Raw genomic sequence first — 17,933 nt, forward strand, 5'->3', positions numbered from 1 at the left:
GTGAGCTAGCTGTTTTAAAAGCTATTAATTAAAAGAAAAAAATCACACTGCTTGACGATTCAATGATAAACCCTATTAGCTGTATGTTTATATATTAACAGTTAACCAGTATTGCTAACCAGATGTTTTGCTTCCAAGTCATCAAATTAAGATGCAAGGTGGTTGAATTTATACAGATTACTTAATAATCATAACAACAATTAGAAATGTTTTTAGAGGGATATGCATGCATGTCAAGACAGATGGCTGTTAACAACTTGCTGCTGTTGCTTAATAGTCAAAAATGTGGTGAAAAATCTGTTCTTTGTGCAGTAAATCATCTCAACAAATAAAAAAGATGACATCAGTTAATGTGAGTTACTCTTACATCAAAAACCCACAGTTTGTGAGCTCAGTGAGTACAGATTTCACATAAACATACATGCACATAAAAAACATTCATTGTGCACGTATTATTTGTGCAATACTTTTGGTGACACCGGAGATGCAGGAACACACAATGTTGTTTTAAATAGGTTTATGAGCTATTTAAGTGAGTGTTTTCACGACGTGTCATCAATCGGCCATATTGGCAGCACTGAATGTAAAACAATGCCTCGGAACCGAACGAAACTCGCATATTTTGCTGATTATTGCTGATGAAAACGGTCAATTATTGTCATGTTTTGGGCTGTACTAATCGACTGACCAGGAAAAGACATTTGGAGTACTACAGACTGCCAAAGGTTAGAACAAATCAGGGAGAAGAGTAAAAAAAAAAAGTAAATTATGCCACACCCTGCCATATTCTTTGGCCTCAGGTGGCCATATTAAATTCAACATGTTAATGATGATTATTAGTAGTGACACTCCAGACTATATGTATGCCAAATTTTGTACAGATGAGTAAAATAACCTAGAGATTGGTAAACAAATGTGAAACATATTCTACACAATTATGTACACTCTTAAAAATAAAGGTGCTTCACGATGCCATAGAAGAACCTTTTTGTCTAAATGGTTCCATAAAGAACCTTTAATATCTGAAGAACCTTTCTGTTTCACAAAAGGTTCTTTGTGGTGAAAGAAGGTTCTTCAGATTATAAAAAGGTAAGAAAAAGATGGTTCTTTAAAGAGCATTTGACTGAATGATTCTTTGTGGAACCAAAAATGGTTCTTCTATGGCATTGCTGTAAAGAACCTTTTAAAGCACCTTTATTTTTAAGAGTGTATATGGATTATGATGTGGCTTTTTCACTTGAGAAAGCGTTATTATGAATTACGGACTCGTATTTTGACCAGAAGTGATTGTTTGAAGGTTTAAAAAAGTCTTAATGATTCTTTGGGGAAAGTTACTTTTAAAAGTAATGCATTACAATATTAAGTTACTCCCTTAAAAAGTAACTAATTGCATTACTTAGTTACTTTTTATGGAAAGAAATGCGTTACGTTACTTTTTGTAAATCTGGGCAGGGCTAGAGAAAAGTAAATTCACGTCTGTACAGTAGAACACATAAGAAAAAATGTCAACTCTTCAGCAATAAAAAAAGGAAAACAAATGTTAGATTATCTTGAGTAATTTTTGCTTATTAGTATGGATGAATCGGATCATCGAAGGTCGGCAGCGAAGACATCGGTTAATAAAAAGGGATTAAATACATAAAGGATATTTGTATTATTTAACATTTAATTATTGCAGGTTTGCATTGAATTTCACTGTTTTTATTGATTTTGAGGAATACTGTATCTGTTTTTTAGTGAGTGAGATGAATTAATGCATATTCATATTTATTCTAGAACTAAAGTAACACTCACAATTTCTCTCAACATGGGGACAATAGAGCTTTTAAAGCAACACTAAGTAACTTTTCCCTCAACGTTCCCTCTACAGGTTGGAAGCGGAATTGTCCATTACCGCTGTCGTAAATAATTTAGCCTACCGTCGCGTCACATGTACGTTATTTGTTTGGAGGCTATCCAGGACCGGCTTTGGAAATAACGATGTCCAGTGACAAGGTAGAGTATGTTGTATGACTTTATAAAAGTATGAAAACCTTTTGTGAAGCCTGCCGTAAAGCAAGTCGCATTTGTAGTCTCATTTGAACTACAAAACCGCGACCCGACGACCCAAACTTACATAGTGCTGTTATGGCCCATAGAGGGTCGCAAAGCGAATACGAAAGTGCCGTTTCACCCTGTTATGAGTTGATGAACTACTGACACCAGTTCGGAAACATTATTTTAAGGTAAAAACAACTCTTTGGTGTTGACAATTCCGCTTCCAACCTGTAGAGGGAGCGTTGAGGGAAAAGTTACTTAGTGTTGCTTTAATTAATAAATGTGGGGGGAAGTAACTGGCGTTACTTATTTGAAAAAGTAATTAAAAAGTAATGCGTTACTTTACTAGTTACTTGGAAAAAGTAATATTGCGTTACTTGTAATGCGTTACCCCCAACGCTGACAAACACAGCTTCTGGCTTCACAAGATGATAACTGAGGGACTGGAGTGGTGTGAAGTTTTTATCAGCTGTTTGAACTCTCATTCTGACGGCACCCATTCACCGAAGAGAATCCTTTGGTGAGCAATTTGAAATGCTATGTTTGTCAAATCTGTTCCCATGAAGAAACAAACTCATGTGCATCTTGGATGGCCTGAGGGAAAGTACATTTTCAGCAACTATATAACTATAAATGGAAATGGAGAGACTGGTGCACACATAACTGCATGATTTAACTCTTTTTTAATTTCCCCAGCACTGAATCCAGTCCAGAGAATGTGTGTGTGTGACACATGAAAGCCTGCTTGTTATTTGACCACCCTGAGCAGTTTAAGCCCGCCTCCTCACATTGTGTTCTCACGCACGTGACATGCACATTTCAACAAGTAGCTTTCAAAGCAGGTGAAAGTTGCAAACGCTCGAGGAACACGGCAGACACGGATGTGCGGTCTTACACACTCAGCACACTCAACACAGATCATCAGCTGGAAGGAAAAGACGAGTATTCTAATCATTTCTGACAGGAAGCACGAAACGTTGATGTTGTTTATATAGTGTGCAACAGAGTCACCTACTGGACACGCAGGGTAGTGCAAAAATGTTCCCATATCAGGAAACATCTTGTACTTTTGCACTATAATTAACAACATGTGGCTGTATCTAATAATAAGTAAACACTACACTAAAACACCCTTTAACCAGAGTGAAAGCACTGTATTTACAGCCTCTCTTGGCTTATTGATTTAATATGGATGTAGAGTTGAGGTCAAATGTTTACATACACCTTGCAGAATCTGCTAAATGTTAATAATTTTGTTAATAAGAGGGATCTTGCAAAATGCATGTTTTTTTAATTCAGTACTGACAAGAGACATTTACGTAGTCCAGAAGAAAAAATAGTTGAATTTATAAAAATTACCCTGTTCAAAAGGTTACATATGTTTGATTCTTAATACAGTTACCTGTATGATTCACAGCTGTTTTTTTGTTTGTTTAGTGATATTTGTGTGAGTCCCTTGTTTGTCCTATAGAGTTAAACTGACAGCTGTTCTTTAAAAAATCCTTCAGGCCCAACAAATTCTTTGTTTTGTTTTTTTCAGCATTCTGTGTATTTGAACCCTTTTCAAATGAGGGACTCATATGCAACTATTACAAAAGGCTCACATGCTCACTGATGCTTCAGAAGGAGAAACAATGCAATACGAGCTGGGGGTGAAAACTTTTAGTCAGGGTAAAATATCATTCATTTTGTCTTCTAGGAAACATGTAAGTATATTCTGTAGCCTCTGAAGGGCAGTACTAAATGAAAAAAAAAAAATGTTATTTAGGCAAAAGAAAAATGTACACATCTTCATTCTGTTCAAAAGTTTTCACCCCCAGCTCTTAATGCATTGTTTTTCCTTTTGGAGCATCAGTGAGTGTTTAAAGCTTCTATAATAGTTGCGTATGAGTCCCTCAGTTGTCCTCAGTGTGAAAAGATGGATCTCAAAATCTTACAGTCATTGTTGAAAAGGGTTCAAATACCCAAAAATGCTGAAAAACCAAAGAATTTGTGGAACCTGAAGGATTTTTCTGAAAAACAGTGGGCAGTTTAACTGTTCAGGACAAACTAGGAACCCATGAACAACTATCACTAAACAAACAAATGAAAACAAAAAAACAGCTGTGGATCATTCAGGTAACAACACATTATTAAAAATCAAGTGTATGTAAACTTTTGAACGGGGTCATTTTTATAAATTCAACTATTATATTCACATATATATATCTTATTCAGGTAAGTACTAAATAAAAATAAAATGCATTTTGTATGATCTCTTATTTTGGTAAAATAACTAACATTTTGCAGATTCTGCAAGGTGTATGTAAACTTTGGACCCTTTTGGATTTTGTGATTATTTAAACTGCAGGATTATAGTGCAGTGTTGCAGAAAAGACCATAACATGGACATTTTAGCACACTATACAGTATAGAATACAGTGAGCGAATGTTTTTCTGCCAGCAGTCTGTCATTTATGACGTATCCTGTTTTCACAGTCTTAACTTGTGCTTTCTCCAGCTATTGTTGTTTTCACTATGTGGTTTTACAAGGTTTATAAAACACATAAAGCTTTACTATATGTGATTGTACAAGCTTTACTGAAAAAAAAAAGGTTGAGGTAATAATGCAAAACAATGCAGACTGGCCTTTTCCATCATATTATTTAAAGTACAGTACCCTTGATTTTTAATAATGATCATATTTGAGGTATTCCACAAAGAAAGAACAGAAATAGAAAGAGGTTAGAATATACTATATTTCACATTACAGGAAAGATGCGCTAGAACTATCCAAAATTGCCGTACTTAATATGGCCATAAAAGATTTTATTTCTTCGCAATAGGGACGATTTTGTTGTCACACAGACAACTGGCTGGACACCACTGGCTCACGAAGGAGTGGTCACAAGTGGCCATTTCTTTCAATTCTTCGCAGTTGCTAAACGTGTTGATGTACGGACAGGGATTAGCTAGAAGAGAAAGAGAGAATTGAAAGTCAATTTAGCAATGCAAACCATGACCAAGTCATCGTTTAGGATCATTTTGAAACCAAAAACAAAAATGCACTTACTGCACAGACCGTCTTCACAGCTGTCCGGACAGGAGGCACACGGATCGCCCACTGAGTATGGAGGGACTCCTCTAAAATTCCCTCTGAAATGGAGGAAGAAAGACAAATGGAGACAGAAATAAAAATAAAAAAAATTCTCAAATTTGCGAATGAAACATTAAAATATCATAGAGAACAGGAACATACGCGCGGTAGTAATGGCATCCATAGAAGTAGGAGCTTCCACACTGAGCCACAGCACAACCGACCTCATATGAGCTGTACCACACCACCTACACACAAGCACTGCTTTAGATGGAGAATTTGAGACGCCTCCATCTTACAGTGGCATTTAATGATACCACAAACAAATGCATTGCAATTCTGTTGAAAAACAAGTGTGCTTAATTGTATTGATTGTACTCTTCAAATTTTAAAAGTATATTTTCAACAAAACTGTACTTGCAATTATTATAATAAAATATTAACAAAAATGACCGTTTCTTAAAGGGATAGTTCACCTAAAAAAATGAAAATTACCCTCATGTCGTTCCAAACCGGTAAGACCACAAATTAAGATATTTTTAATGAAATCCAACAGCTTTCTGAACCTGGAATATTTTTTATTACATGGACTATTTAGGGGTTCAAGCACATAGTGCTGAAACCCTATTGTATTTGTTAGAATGGCCAAGGATCAGCAATCTCCATGGAAAACCGATTGTGCAGATCAAACCATAAGTCGTAGAGACTTGAAATTTGGAGGGATGGTAGTACTCACACCGCCGACAATGTCACCAAAGCTCGCCCTAATCGGCCTGACGGGGGCGATACAGCGATCAAAAGTACAATATCACTCGTAACTCCTAAACCGTCAGTCGCAGGCTCAAGTGTCTATAGCGTTGGAATCCTTGGCTCACATCGGACAAAACACGTGACTTTTGCAAACTATTCCTTAGAAAGGAAAATTCTGTCATTACCCTTATGTCATTCCAATTCCGTAAGGCCTTCTTTCATCTTTAGAACACAAATTAAGATTTTTTTTGATGAAATTTGACAGCTTTCTGACACTGGAATGTTTTATATTACATGGACTATTTAGGGGTTCAAGTGTGTAGCGCTGAAAACCTATTATAATTGTTGGAATGGCCAAGGATCAGTAATCTCCATGTAAAAACTGATTGTGCAGAACAAACCATAAATCGTAGAGACTTGAAATTTGGAGGGATGGTAGTACTCAAAACGTTGACAACAACACCAAGGCTCGCCCCAATCGACTTGAAGGGGGCACTACAGTACAATATCACTCGCAACTCCAAAACCATCAGTCGCAGATTCAAGTGTCTATATCATTGAAATCCTTGCGTCACGTCGGACAAAAACGTGACTTTTGCGAACTATTCCTAGGTTTTTTTGCCCCCGATCATTCTGATAATAATTTGATAGATCTCCTCATGTTGAGCAACTTTTCCTCAAGAACTACTACTGTCAATTGATTATTCTCAGTTATGTTAAAAACCTACTTTTGTGAACTAGTTCTAAGTTTGTCGCTTAATCTTGATCAAACCACTGCTACTCAATTCTCTGGACTCTCTAGATCAACAATTATTAGTAGCTATAACAGGGTCATTTACAAAAGAAGCGGGCCAATTTTACTCAAAAGCCTAGAAATCCTAAACGAAAACTCAAAACTTAATGTAACTTGGTGTGGATATGCGTCAGATGATTCCAAACAAGCATGCAACATTTCATTTAGATCGGACCATAGGCGCCACTATAACAGTTAAAAAGGCTTCAAAAACACAATGTCAATGGTAAATTACCTCAAATTGCAGAACATGTTGATATATTCACACAAACACTACATCTTCATAGCATATGATAGATCTCCTCATTCTGGACAACTTTGCCTCTTAAATATTCAAGATTATTTAAAAAGGCTACTTTTGCAAATTAGTCCTAAGTATTTTGCTCAATCTCAACAAAACCAATGCAGTGCAATTTTCTGGACCTTCTAGATCCATAATTATCAAAAATATTGAACTTTACACTTTGGTAAGCTACAATAAATTCACTTTTAAAGGGACATGACCAATTATTAGGGGTGGGCATAGATTAATTTTTTTAATCTAGATTAATCTAGATTAAATCTTGGAATTAATCTAGATTAATCTAGATTAAAATGGCTAATTTGAATTCTGCTGAAGGCATTCAGAATATGTGTGCTACCCAAATAATGACTTAAAGTCTTTGAGAATGGATCATAAAGCTCATAAAGCTGTTCTATGATAATTTGTTGATGAAAATAAATTATGTTCAATTAGATGTACTTGTGTTTACTAACTAACTAACACTGAAATTATTTTTTCTCCCTATTAGATTGTGTTTTTTTTAACGTCAACACCTACCCAGCCCATTACATGTTACACCGTACTTTTATTTTGACAGGTTGCCGTGAAGTTTCTGTGTCATACAGTATGATATGATGCTAGTTTTCTCAAATGAAACGGTAAAAGTGACACTCACAGCAGTTTGGGAGATTGAGTTTATCTGTTCATGTGAGATGAAAATGCCAAAAATTACCGGGAGCGTCACGTGTGTTTCAGTATGCGTGTAGTAAAAGCTCGTCTCCGCAATGCATACATACAGCTAGGCAAACGGAACATATCGGATTCATATTAAAACGGTCTTTTTGCATTTCAGTTTTCACATACACTAGTCCATATCGCGATTTGAATTAAGTGACTGACCAACATTTGATTTATGAATCCAAAAAACGACGAATTTACGTGGCATTTCGCTATAGTAGATTCGGTTTTTATGAATGGAGGACGACGCGATCCCGTCTGTGTTTTGGCGGAGGAGACTTAAACGCGCGACCATATTCTACAGTCTTCGGTATACATCCGCGTTAAACTATCAAGGTGAAGGTCATCATAGCTTGCGTAGTTTAGACCCAGCTCCCAACCCAAATTTGAGAATAGATTAACGGCGATATTTTTTTTATCGCGCGATAAGAGTTTCACGTTAACGCAGCACGTTAACGCCGATAACGGCCCACCACTACCAATTATACTCAAAAGCCTATAAATCCTAAACGAAAACTCAAAACCTCATGAAACTGGGTGAGCATATGCAACAGATGATTCTAAACAAGAATATTTTAAGTGCATTCAGTTGTAGGTGGCGCTATAACAGTCATTAATGTTAAAAATCATCATATTTACTGTATGTTAAATTACTTGGTTTTGCAAAAAAAACGCTTTTTTAAATCATTGATTTAGGTGGTTACAGCCTAACAATATGCCTTAATTGCTTGAACCCTGGTTATATTTTAATGTTGTTCTTACTACCTTTCTGGGCCTTGAACGTGGTAGTTGTGTTGCTGTCTATACAGGGTCAGAAAACTCTCGGATTTCATCAAAAATATCTTACTTTGTGTTACGGAGGTCTTTTAATATACATTTAAGTCATAATAATTTTTCAGTTAGGGTGAGAAACTGTAGGTAAATAGGGTAAAAAAAAAAACGAATAGTTATCACCTTACTTACCCAGTTGATTGATTACATTGATAATTGCAAACATTTTTTGTATTACAAGTTTTCTAAAATGTTAGGTTTAAATACACAAATGAGCCATTATTTAATGAAATATGCACTAATTTGCATACATTTCTAGTACAAAAATCTAAACATTGGATGAATTCAGTTTCAAAATTCTTGTTTAATTTTTTTTGACATATTCGACTCAAAAGTTTTTACAGAGGGGATTTTGGGTATCTCATTTAGTCACTCCATAATTCAGAAAAAACTTAGAACAGACAGGAAACACTATATATTTTTCCATTTTGGGGGGAATAAAATGTTGTGTAAAATCAAGCTAATTATATATGAACAAATCCTTCTGTAAAAACCTTCAGGATATAGACAGGAATAAAAATGTAAAGTCTGGTGTGTGTAAGTGTTACTGAAGTGGAGATTATGGCTCAGTGTAGGAGAAAAAACTCATTTTAAGAAAATGGCCTTTAAAAATATGCATTGTAATTGAAATCTACTTATCTTACTGTATGTATATTAAAGTATAATATACAGACATACAATGTAAGTCAATATCTACAATCAACGTCTTTTGTGTTTAACAGCAGAAAGAAACTCATACAAGTTTGAAACAACTTAAGGGTGAATAAATGATGAAAGAATCCTTTTAAAAAGCTCCTAAAAACTCAAAATCCATTTACATTTCTTTATTGAGAAAATGGATGAAAAATATTGATGTTTTTTTTTTTGACATGCAAGCAGCAAGTCTAAAAGCTGCTTAAAAAAAATAAATGATCTCTTGTTGCCATTAGAAATATATGAATGCAGTTAAGAAACTGAATGGTCACCTGTGTGTAATGTCCAATCGCCTGACCGTTGGTGGATCCGGTGGGATATTCATAATTGTTGACTTCGCTGTGCCAGGCATTCACCACATCAGTCCATGAATAAACCGCAGAGGCCTTGAAGAGATTTTCACCCATTTCATATCCTGTCCATTAGAGAGAAAACATTCAATGATGGAAACTGCAGCATTGCATCTTGTAGGCTGCAGGCTGGTTGAAATTAATGTGTTTTTTTTAATGATTTTATGGACATTTTGTTATTTTATACACTGAAGCCTGTAAAAATAGGGCCTGATGTACTGTGTTAATACAAAGTCATTTTCTGTATTGATTTTCAGAAGTGTTTACCTGTTTTTTGAACAATGCATTGCAAACTTAATGCATCCTTTTCTGTTTTTCAATGATTTTCTCTTACAATGTACAGTAATAAACTGAAGTGAATCACTCATATATAATGCACTGTAAGTGACTGACACACATTGGCATTTTCTCCTTCATCTGTATGGACTAGTCAGCACGTCATCACTCGCTTGCACAATCCTCCTGTATAAATATTAGGTCTATAGGCATGTGTGCTGGATGAAAGAAATCTTCTGTTTTCTCAGATCTAAATTGCTTTGGTCGTATATACCATAGCCTCAAATGTATTTGGACAGTTAAGCCACATACAAAAAAAAAAAAAATGTATGGCTGTTACTGCAATCATAACAAAATGTAGAAGCAAGTGATATTTATTTAAAAGAAAAATAATGCACAGATACTTTTCCAAGTCAAATATTTAAAAAAATAAGTTGTGCAGTAAGAAATGATAAAACAATAGATCTAGTGTTGAAGGTGAAAGAAGTATTGTTTGACTTTTTTGTTTGTGATGAACCACACCTCACCACACAAAATGGCAGATCCATTAGTTTGAAATGTATTGTCTATACATGAATATTTATATTTGTTATGATAGATTTAAGTATCCAAATTGGATTTGGGGTCAGTGTAGTTTGCGGTTTGTTTAAAAATGTGAGAAATGTGCCAAAGGTGATCTTTTTCCACAGCTGAGACTTTCCTTTTGTTCCTCTTAAATGTGTCATTGTCATAATTTGATGGGGGAAAAAAATTAAAAAAGGTAATTGCAACTTCTTAATCTGTTGAAATGGAAAATTCTGAAGAAAAAAAAGACTTTTTATCACACAATACTGACTTTTGTTTCTCAGAATTCTAACTTCACATCTCACAATTCAGTTTTTTTCTTCTTTTTTTTTGATTCCGTCATGGAATTAAAAAATAAAAAAGGTAATTGCACATTTTTATTGCAAAATTCTGACTTTTTCTCTTGGAATTCTGACTTCACATCTCGCAATTCAATTTTTTTTTTCATCTCATGATTCTGACTTTTTTCTCGGAATTCCGAGATGAAATAAAAAAAAAAAAAAGGTAATTACAACTTTTTATTTCACAATTCTGACGTAATTCTGACTTTACATCTCGCAATTCTGTTTTTTTTTTTTTTTTTTTTTGGATTCCCCAATGGAATAAAAAAAAGGTAATTGCAAATTTTCATCTCATAATTCTGACTTTTTTTCTCAGAATTCTGACTACACATCTCACAATTCCGTCATGAAATAAAAAATATAAAAGGTAACTGCAACTTTTTATCTCACAAGTCTGACTTTTGTTTCTCAGAATTCTAACTTCACATCTCACAATTCAGTTTTTTTCTTTTTCTTTTCTTGATTCCGTCATGGAATTAAAAAATAAAAAAGGTAATTGCACATTTTTATTGCAAAATTCTGACTTTTTCTCTTGGAATTCTGACTTCACATCTCGCAATTCAATTTATTTTTTTTTGGATTTCGTCATTGAATAAAAAATAAAAAAGGTAATTGCAAATTTTCATCTCATGATTCTGACTTTTTTCTCGGAATTCCGAGATGAAATAAAAAATAAAAAAAGGTAATTACAACTTTTTATTTCACAATTCTGACGTAATTCTGACTTTACATCTCGCAGTTCTGTTTTTTTTTTTTTTTTTATCCCTCATAGAATAAAAAACAAAAAGGGTAATTGCAAATTTGTTAGGAAGGGACGTGATACAACTATTTGAAAATCTGGAATCTGAGGGTGCAAAAAAATCTAAATATTGATAAAATCGCCATTAAAGTTGTCCAAATGAAGTTCTTAGCAATGCATATTACTAATCAAAAATAAATTTGATATTTATTTATATTTATTTATAATAGTTTTGATATATTTACTGTAGAAAATTTACAAAATATCTTAATGGAACGTCATCTTTGCTTAATATCCTACTGATTTTTGGCATAAAAGAAAAAAACAATCATTTTGCTACTTAAAGGGATAGTTCAACCAAAAATGAAAATTTGATGTTTTTTCTGCTCACCCCAGGGCATCCAGGATGTAGGTGACTTTGTTTCTTCAGCAGAACACAAACGAAGATTTTTAACGAAAACCAGTGCAGTCTGTTAGTGATTTAATGGAAGTGGATGGGCACCAAACCTTTGAAAGTAACAAAAACATGCACAGACAGATCCAAATTACACCCTGCGGCTCATGACGATACACTGATGTCCTAAGACACAAAACGATCGTTTTTTGAGACAAACTGAACAGTATTTATATCATTTTTTACCTTTGATACACAGCCACGTCCATCTGTCCTGAGCACGAGCTTATCATCCGGCTTGTTACACGTGAACGCGCTCTGGAGTAGTATATGCAAAACGGTACTAAAAAAAAAAGTCCCAGATGAGTTTGCGCAAGCAAACGTAATCTTTTAGCTTTAAATCGGTTTGAACAATCAGGATAAGTGCAACTAATTACCATTTTGGATAGCCGCTATACCCACAATCTCTGTGCACTGTGTAAACAATGAGTGTTGTATACTTCCGGTGTTTGCATAGACTACTCCAGAGCGCCTACCTATGTATCGTGCCTGATGTTAAACTCGTGCTCAGGACAGATGGACGTGGCTGTGTATCAAAGGTAAAAAATGATATAAATACTGTTCAGTTTCTCACAAAAACCAATCGTTTCGTGCCTTAGGACATCAGTGTATCGTCACGATCCGCAGGGTGTAATTTGGATTTGTCTGTGCATGTTTTTTGTTACTTTCAAAGGTTTGGTGCCCATCCACTTCCATTAAATCACTAACAGACTGCACCGGTTTTCGTTGAAAATCTTCGTTTGTGTTCTGCTGAGGAAACAAAGTCACCTACATCTTGGATGCCCTGGGAGTAAGCAGATGAACATCAAATTTTCATTTTTGGGTGAACTATCCCTTTAAGACTGGTTTTGTGGTCCAGAGACACATTTTCTAAATAGTACTAAAGCACTTAAATACTGCAAAGTTTGATCTCTGACTTGCTGTTTGAGGGTTTTATAGACACTATTCTTATAGAAGCAGCTCAGAACAGTATGTACTTTAAAAAGTGCACTACAAATAAATGAAGTGACTGTAATTGTGGGTAACATACCGTCAATCATGCGGCTGCTCGGTGGTCCATGTGTCATGTTACACTGATCAATCCAGCCTTGAGCCGACTGTGCCACTGCGTCACTCCAACTCTACAAATGACACAAAACACATTCCATTTAGCATTTGACAGCAGTTCACTAAGATGCATGTTTAAAATACAAAAGTGTGACTTACCATTTTCAGCATGTTGCTGGCGGTCGGCTCCACAGTTCTCCGGTAGGCGTTGTGCACATCCACGATCTCCTGCTGGACTGAAGTCAGGTCCGTACAGACACCTGTGAAGGTAAAAAAACAAGACAATCAGTCTGAAGAATTTGCAGATGATGCATATTAATGCAGATTTATAACAGACAGTATGGTAAGGGATGCTTACCTGACTGGAAATCCCACCATATGAAAAGAGAAAAATGCGAAAAACAAATTTCCAAACATATAAATATAAATGTTCATGCTTAATAAATATATATGTTTAAAACTAGAGAACAGATTTGAAAAATCCAAATTTAGTTAAATGTGTTCAAATGTTACTCATTGCAAATAATCAGTTACAAGTATCATAAGAAAAACAGCAATTTAATAAAAATCAAACTCACCAGGCTGCAGGCAGCACTCATATGAAGCAATCCCAGGATACAAACTATTACGGCAAACATTTTGCGTCCTTCTGTAAAAAAACAAAAAACAAGAATTTTTAGAATGATTAGAATTTTTGTACATTTTTTTAAAGTAAATTTTTTTTTTTTAAATTTAAATTTTCTTCTCCTCACCTGCTCATATGACTCGAGGCGTCTGAGATGTTGCGGCGAAGTCCCTCACCATTCCCTTTATATTCCCAGCATCCTAATGATCCCAGGAACATGTTCCCATGTCAGCAGTGACATGTGACACCACTTGAGCAATATCTTCACAAAACAATACAAAACCTGAGAGGTTAATAGTAGAAGCAAACACAAGAGGGTAAACACAAGGGTGTAGGTTTAGTTTAAATAACAGCGTGAAATAACCCACACAAGAATGAGGCGAGATGTCTAAAGAACCTGCAAACAAAGCAACAATGATAAATCGAATGGACAACGTGGCAATGGAGCGGAGCGGAGAGTTAAAGGATAAACATTATACTTATTATTGAGAGGAATAATTCGTCCAAATAAAGTTCTCTCATGCATTCGGACGATTACAGTGTGACGTTTGCTATTCTGGATTATATTTAATCAAGCAAACAAGGATTTTTGACATTAGTTTTAGTCTGACTAAACAAAATGACTGTATATTTAACCTGGATAATTAACTAACATTAAAGTTACATCAGGTAAAAACATTCAAAGCTGTCTCCAGGGCTTTTACTGTAGTTTTTCAGAGGGTTATAATGCAACGGGATGTAATCTGGTCTTTCAAAGCAGACTATTGCATAGAAGTGACTCTTTTTACATCATTGCAAGACCTTTGGATTAAAATTTAACTATTCATTCCCTTGTTTTAAAAGGGGCATTATTATTATTATTCTGCTGCGCAGGAGTGACAGGTTTACATTCCTGCAGTTATCGACGAGTATAATGCCTCTCAGGAGTACAATCGCTGAATGATAAATGACATATTTACAATCTGCCATAAAGATCACAATGTTCAGACGGGATATTCAGATGTCAGGTAAAGGTAAATAATTTACAATGAGCCGTCATTATGAATAATTGTAATACTTTATATTATACTTACATAATATTCATTTAGACACACACTGTATAATAACATTATTGGAGTACTATTTAATTTTTCTACTTCTAAATGTCATGTTTAATTCAATGTTACTTGCCATTTCTTAATTGTTTGTGAAATTACTAACAATTTTTAAGTAAATTTCTTTTTTTTTCAGTATATGGGATATAATTAGGCATTTAATATATATTAAACTATATAATTTATACAATTTAATAGTTTATATAAATTAAAATTGTACAAATTGTTTCATTACTTGTGAGCATTTTCCTTGATTGGTTACCTTGAAAGAGTGCAAAATAAATAATAAAAATAAATAAATACATTTTTTTGACATTTTGTATATACTTTATCTAATATCTATCTGTATCTATAATTATTTTTTGAAATACTTTTTGAATATATTTATAAATTGAGCATATAATATAATAAATACAATTCATTATATGGGTCTTTTTATTTTCCACAATTTCCATAATTCTATTATATATACTTTATTATCATATATTATATTATATATTATTTGACAACTCTATTTTTTAAATACTTAAATTTGACAATATAGTACTTCATATATGGGATATAATTACATTACTATTATATATTAAATAATATAATTAATACAATTTAATAATATCATTTATATAATATATAATTAGTACAAAAGTTTTCAAATATATATTCAGGTCTTTTTATTTTCCATAATTTCCACAATTACATATTTTTTACAATTTAAGTTAAAAGGTTAAACTTTATATTATATTATATTATATTATATTATATTATATTATATTATATTATATTATATTATATTATATTATATTATATTATATTATTTGACATCTCTAATTATTTTTTAAATACTTACATTTTACAATATAGTACTTAATATATGGGATATAATTGAATTAATATTATATATTAAATAATACAATTATTACAATTTAATAATATCATTTATATAATATGTAATTAATACAAAATGTTTCAAATATACATTCGGGTCTTTTTATTTTCCATAATTTCAATAATTTCATAATTTAACAATTTAAATTAAAAGGTTAAAACTTATATAACTTATATAATATAATATAATATAATATAGCATAATTTGAAATCTTTAAATACTTAAATTTGCAATATAGTACTTAATTTATGGGACATAATTACATTAATGATATATATTAAATAACATAATACGATTTAAAAATATAATTTATATAATATATAATTTGTACAAAATGTTTAAAATATTATATTATATCATATTATTATTTGAAATTTCTAATTATTTTTAAATACTTAAATTTTACAGTATAGTACTTCATATATGCAACATAATTGCTTTAAAATTATATATTAAATAAAATAAATTATACAATTTAATAATATAATTTATATAATGTATACAGCTGAAGTCAAAAGTTTACATACACTTTGCAAAATGTTAATTATTTTACCAAAATAAGAGGAATCATACAAAATGCATGTTATTTTTATTTAGCAATAATTAACATTTTGCAGATTCTGTAAGGTGTGTGTAAACTTTTGACTTCAACTGTTATTAGTACAAAATGTTTAAAATATTCATATATTTGGGTCTTTTTTATATTCTGTTTAACTTTACACACACACAGGATGAATGGATGACAAAATTAAGTTACAATTGAAAGGAAAATGTGTGTTTTTGATGCTGACACGTGTCACCATTTCTAACAACCTCTTAGCTTTTCCAGTCCGCTTTTATAGTCTTGTTGCGTGACAAGAAAACTATTTAAGCTGACTATTTAAGTACAAATATTCCATGTAGTCTCTCTATTCAAGAACACTCAATGAAATTGCATACATAATAATTCCACAACAATCAGACAAAGGTTTTAGACGGAGTATGGCACTGCTTGACTTGTCACGTCAACAATAATGTAAGGGCTTACACGTCTTTCAGAAAGGATTCTGAAAGAAACTATAAAAAAAAAAATCATTAATCTTTTTCAAATTAAACCACATCCAGAGGAAAACACCCACAAAACACAAGTTCTAATGCCACACGACACAGAACAGTATGGCCATTAGGAGGCGCAGCAGCACCAATATCAGGATTTCACATGCAGAAAAGTTTCTTGAGGTTGTCTTAAACTAAGAGTTATATGTGTGGCAACACATTTTGTTTAAAAATCACCATGAATTCGGGGGTTTAAAGTTTTGTGTTCTTAAAAAAGCCTACTTCTTTTGGATTTCAAAACAATCTCTGGTTTTCACAGCTGTTACCTAAAAAACAACATGATTTATGTAGCCAATTCATATAATAAAACAATTTATTAGACTAAAAACTAAAACTATAATGCTTATAAACAGTATCATCCATTGATATTTTGGTATTGGAAGATATTTATCAGTCTCAAAATTATATTAGAATATTATTTTATATCTCTATTTTTTAAATACTTAAATTTTACAATATAGTACTTCATGTATGGGATATAATTACATTAATATGAAATATTTAGTAATATAATAAATACAAATTAAAAATATCATTTATATAATATATAATTAGTACAAAAGGTTTCAAATATATATTCAGGTCTTTTTATTTTCCATAATTCCATATTTAACTATTTAATTTAAAAGGTTAATCTTATATTATATTATATTATATTACATTATATTATATTATATTATATTATATTATATTATATTATATTATATTATATTATTTTATATTATTTTATTATATTATTCAACATCTCTAATTATTAAGTACTTACATTATACAATATAGTACTTCATGTACGGGATATAACTACATTAATATTATATATTAAGTAATATAATTAATACAATTTAATAACATCATTTATATAATATATAATCAGTACAAAAGGTTTCAAATATATATTCAGGTCTTTTTATTTTCAATAATTCCATATTTTTACAATTTAAGTTAAAAGGTTAAATATAATATAATATAATATAATATAATAATTATTTGATATCTCTAATTATTTTTTAAATACTGAAATTTTACAATATATTACTTCGTATATGGGGTATAATTGCATTAATAGTATATACTAAAATAATATAATTTATATTTAAAAAAACCTACTTCTTTTGGATTTCAATATTATAAATATTATCATATTATCATATTATAAAACTATTATACTAAAAACTAAAACTATAACGCTAATAAACAGTACCATCCATTGATCATTTGGTATTGGAATACATTTATCAGTCTCAAAAGTCAAAACATTGTCTGATTTTACGAGCAGCCTGAA

At 32.2% G+C, this 17,933-nt stretch overlaps 1 protein-coding gene across 1 annotated transcript; it reads right to left on the reverse strand.

Annotated features, from left to right (window-relative positions):
- Positions 1 to 4,704: 4,704 nt before the first annotated feature.
- On the reverse strand, positions 4,705 to 13,795 carry LOC141342515 (cysteine-rich venom protein pseudecin). The gene is made up of 8 exons (XM_073846974.1): positions 13,704 to 13,795; positions 13,530 to 13,600; positions 13,111 to 13,211; positions 12,935 to 13,025; positions 9,453 to 9,595; positions 5,276 to 5,361; positions 5,090 to 5,172; positions 4,705 to 4,988 (listed from the first exon to the last, which is right to left on the reverse strand). The coding sequence occupies exons 1-8, from the start codon at positions 13,793 to 13,795 to the stop codon at positions 4,846 to 4,848; spliced, it is 810 nt and encodes a 269-aa protein (XP_073703075.1). The 3' UTR covers positions 4,705 to 4,845.
- Between the last annotated feature and the right edge of the window lie 4,138 nt (positions 13,796 to 17,933).

The sequence above is a fragment of the Garra rufa genome, chromosome 9 (genome assembly GCF_049309525.1).
Source record: "Garra rufa chromosome 9, GarRuf1.0, whole genome shotgun sequence".
Taxonomy (NCBI): domain Eukaryota; kingdom Metazoa; phylum Chordata; class Actinopteri; order Cypriniformes; family Cyprinidae; genus Garra; species Garra rufa.

Excerpts from the sequence above, each read along its gene's own strand:
- LOC141342515 (XM_073846974.1), bottom strand. The coding sequence starts at position 13,795 with ATGTTCCTGGGATCATTAGGATGCTGGGAATATAAAGGGAATGGTGAG. Across the intron at positions 13,601-13,703 it reads GCCTCGAGTCATATGAGCAG|AAGGACGCAAAATGTTTGCC; the intron begins GTGAGGAGAAGA and ends GTTTTTTTACAG. Across the intron at positions 5,173-5,275 it reads GGATGCCATTACTACCGCGC|AGGGAATTTTAGAGGAGTCC; the intron begins GTATGTTCCTGT and ends CCTCCATTTCAG.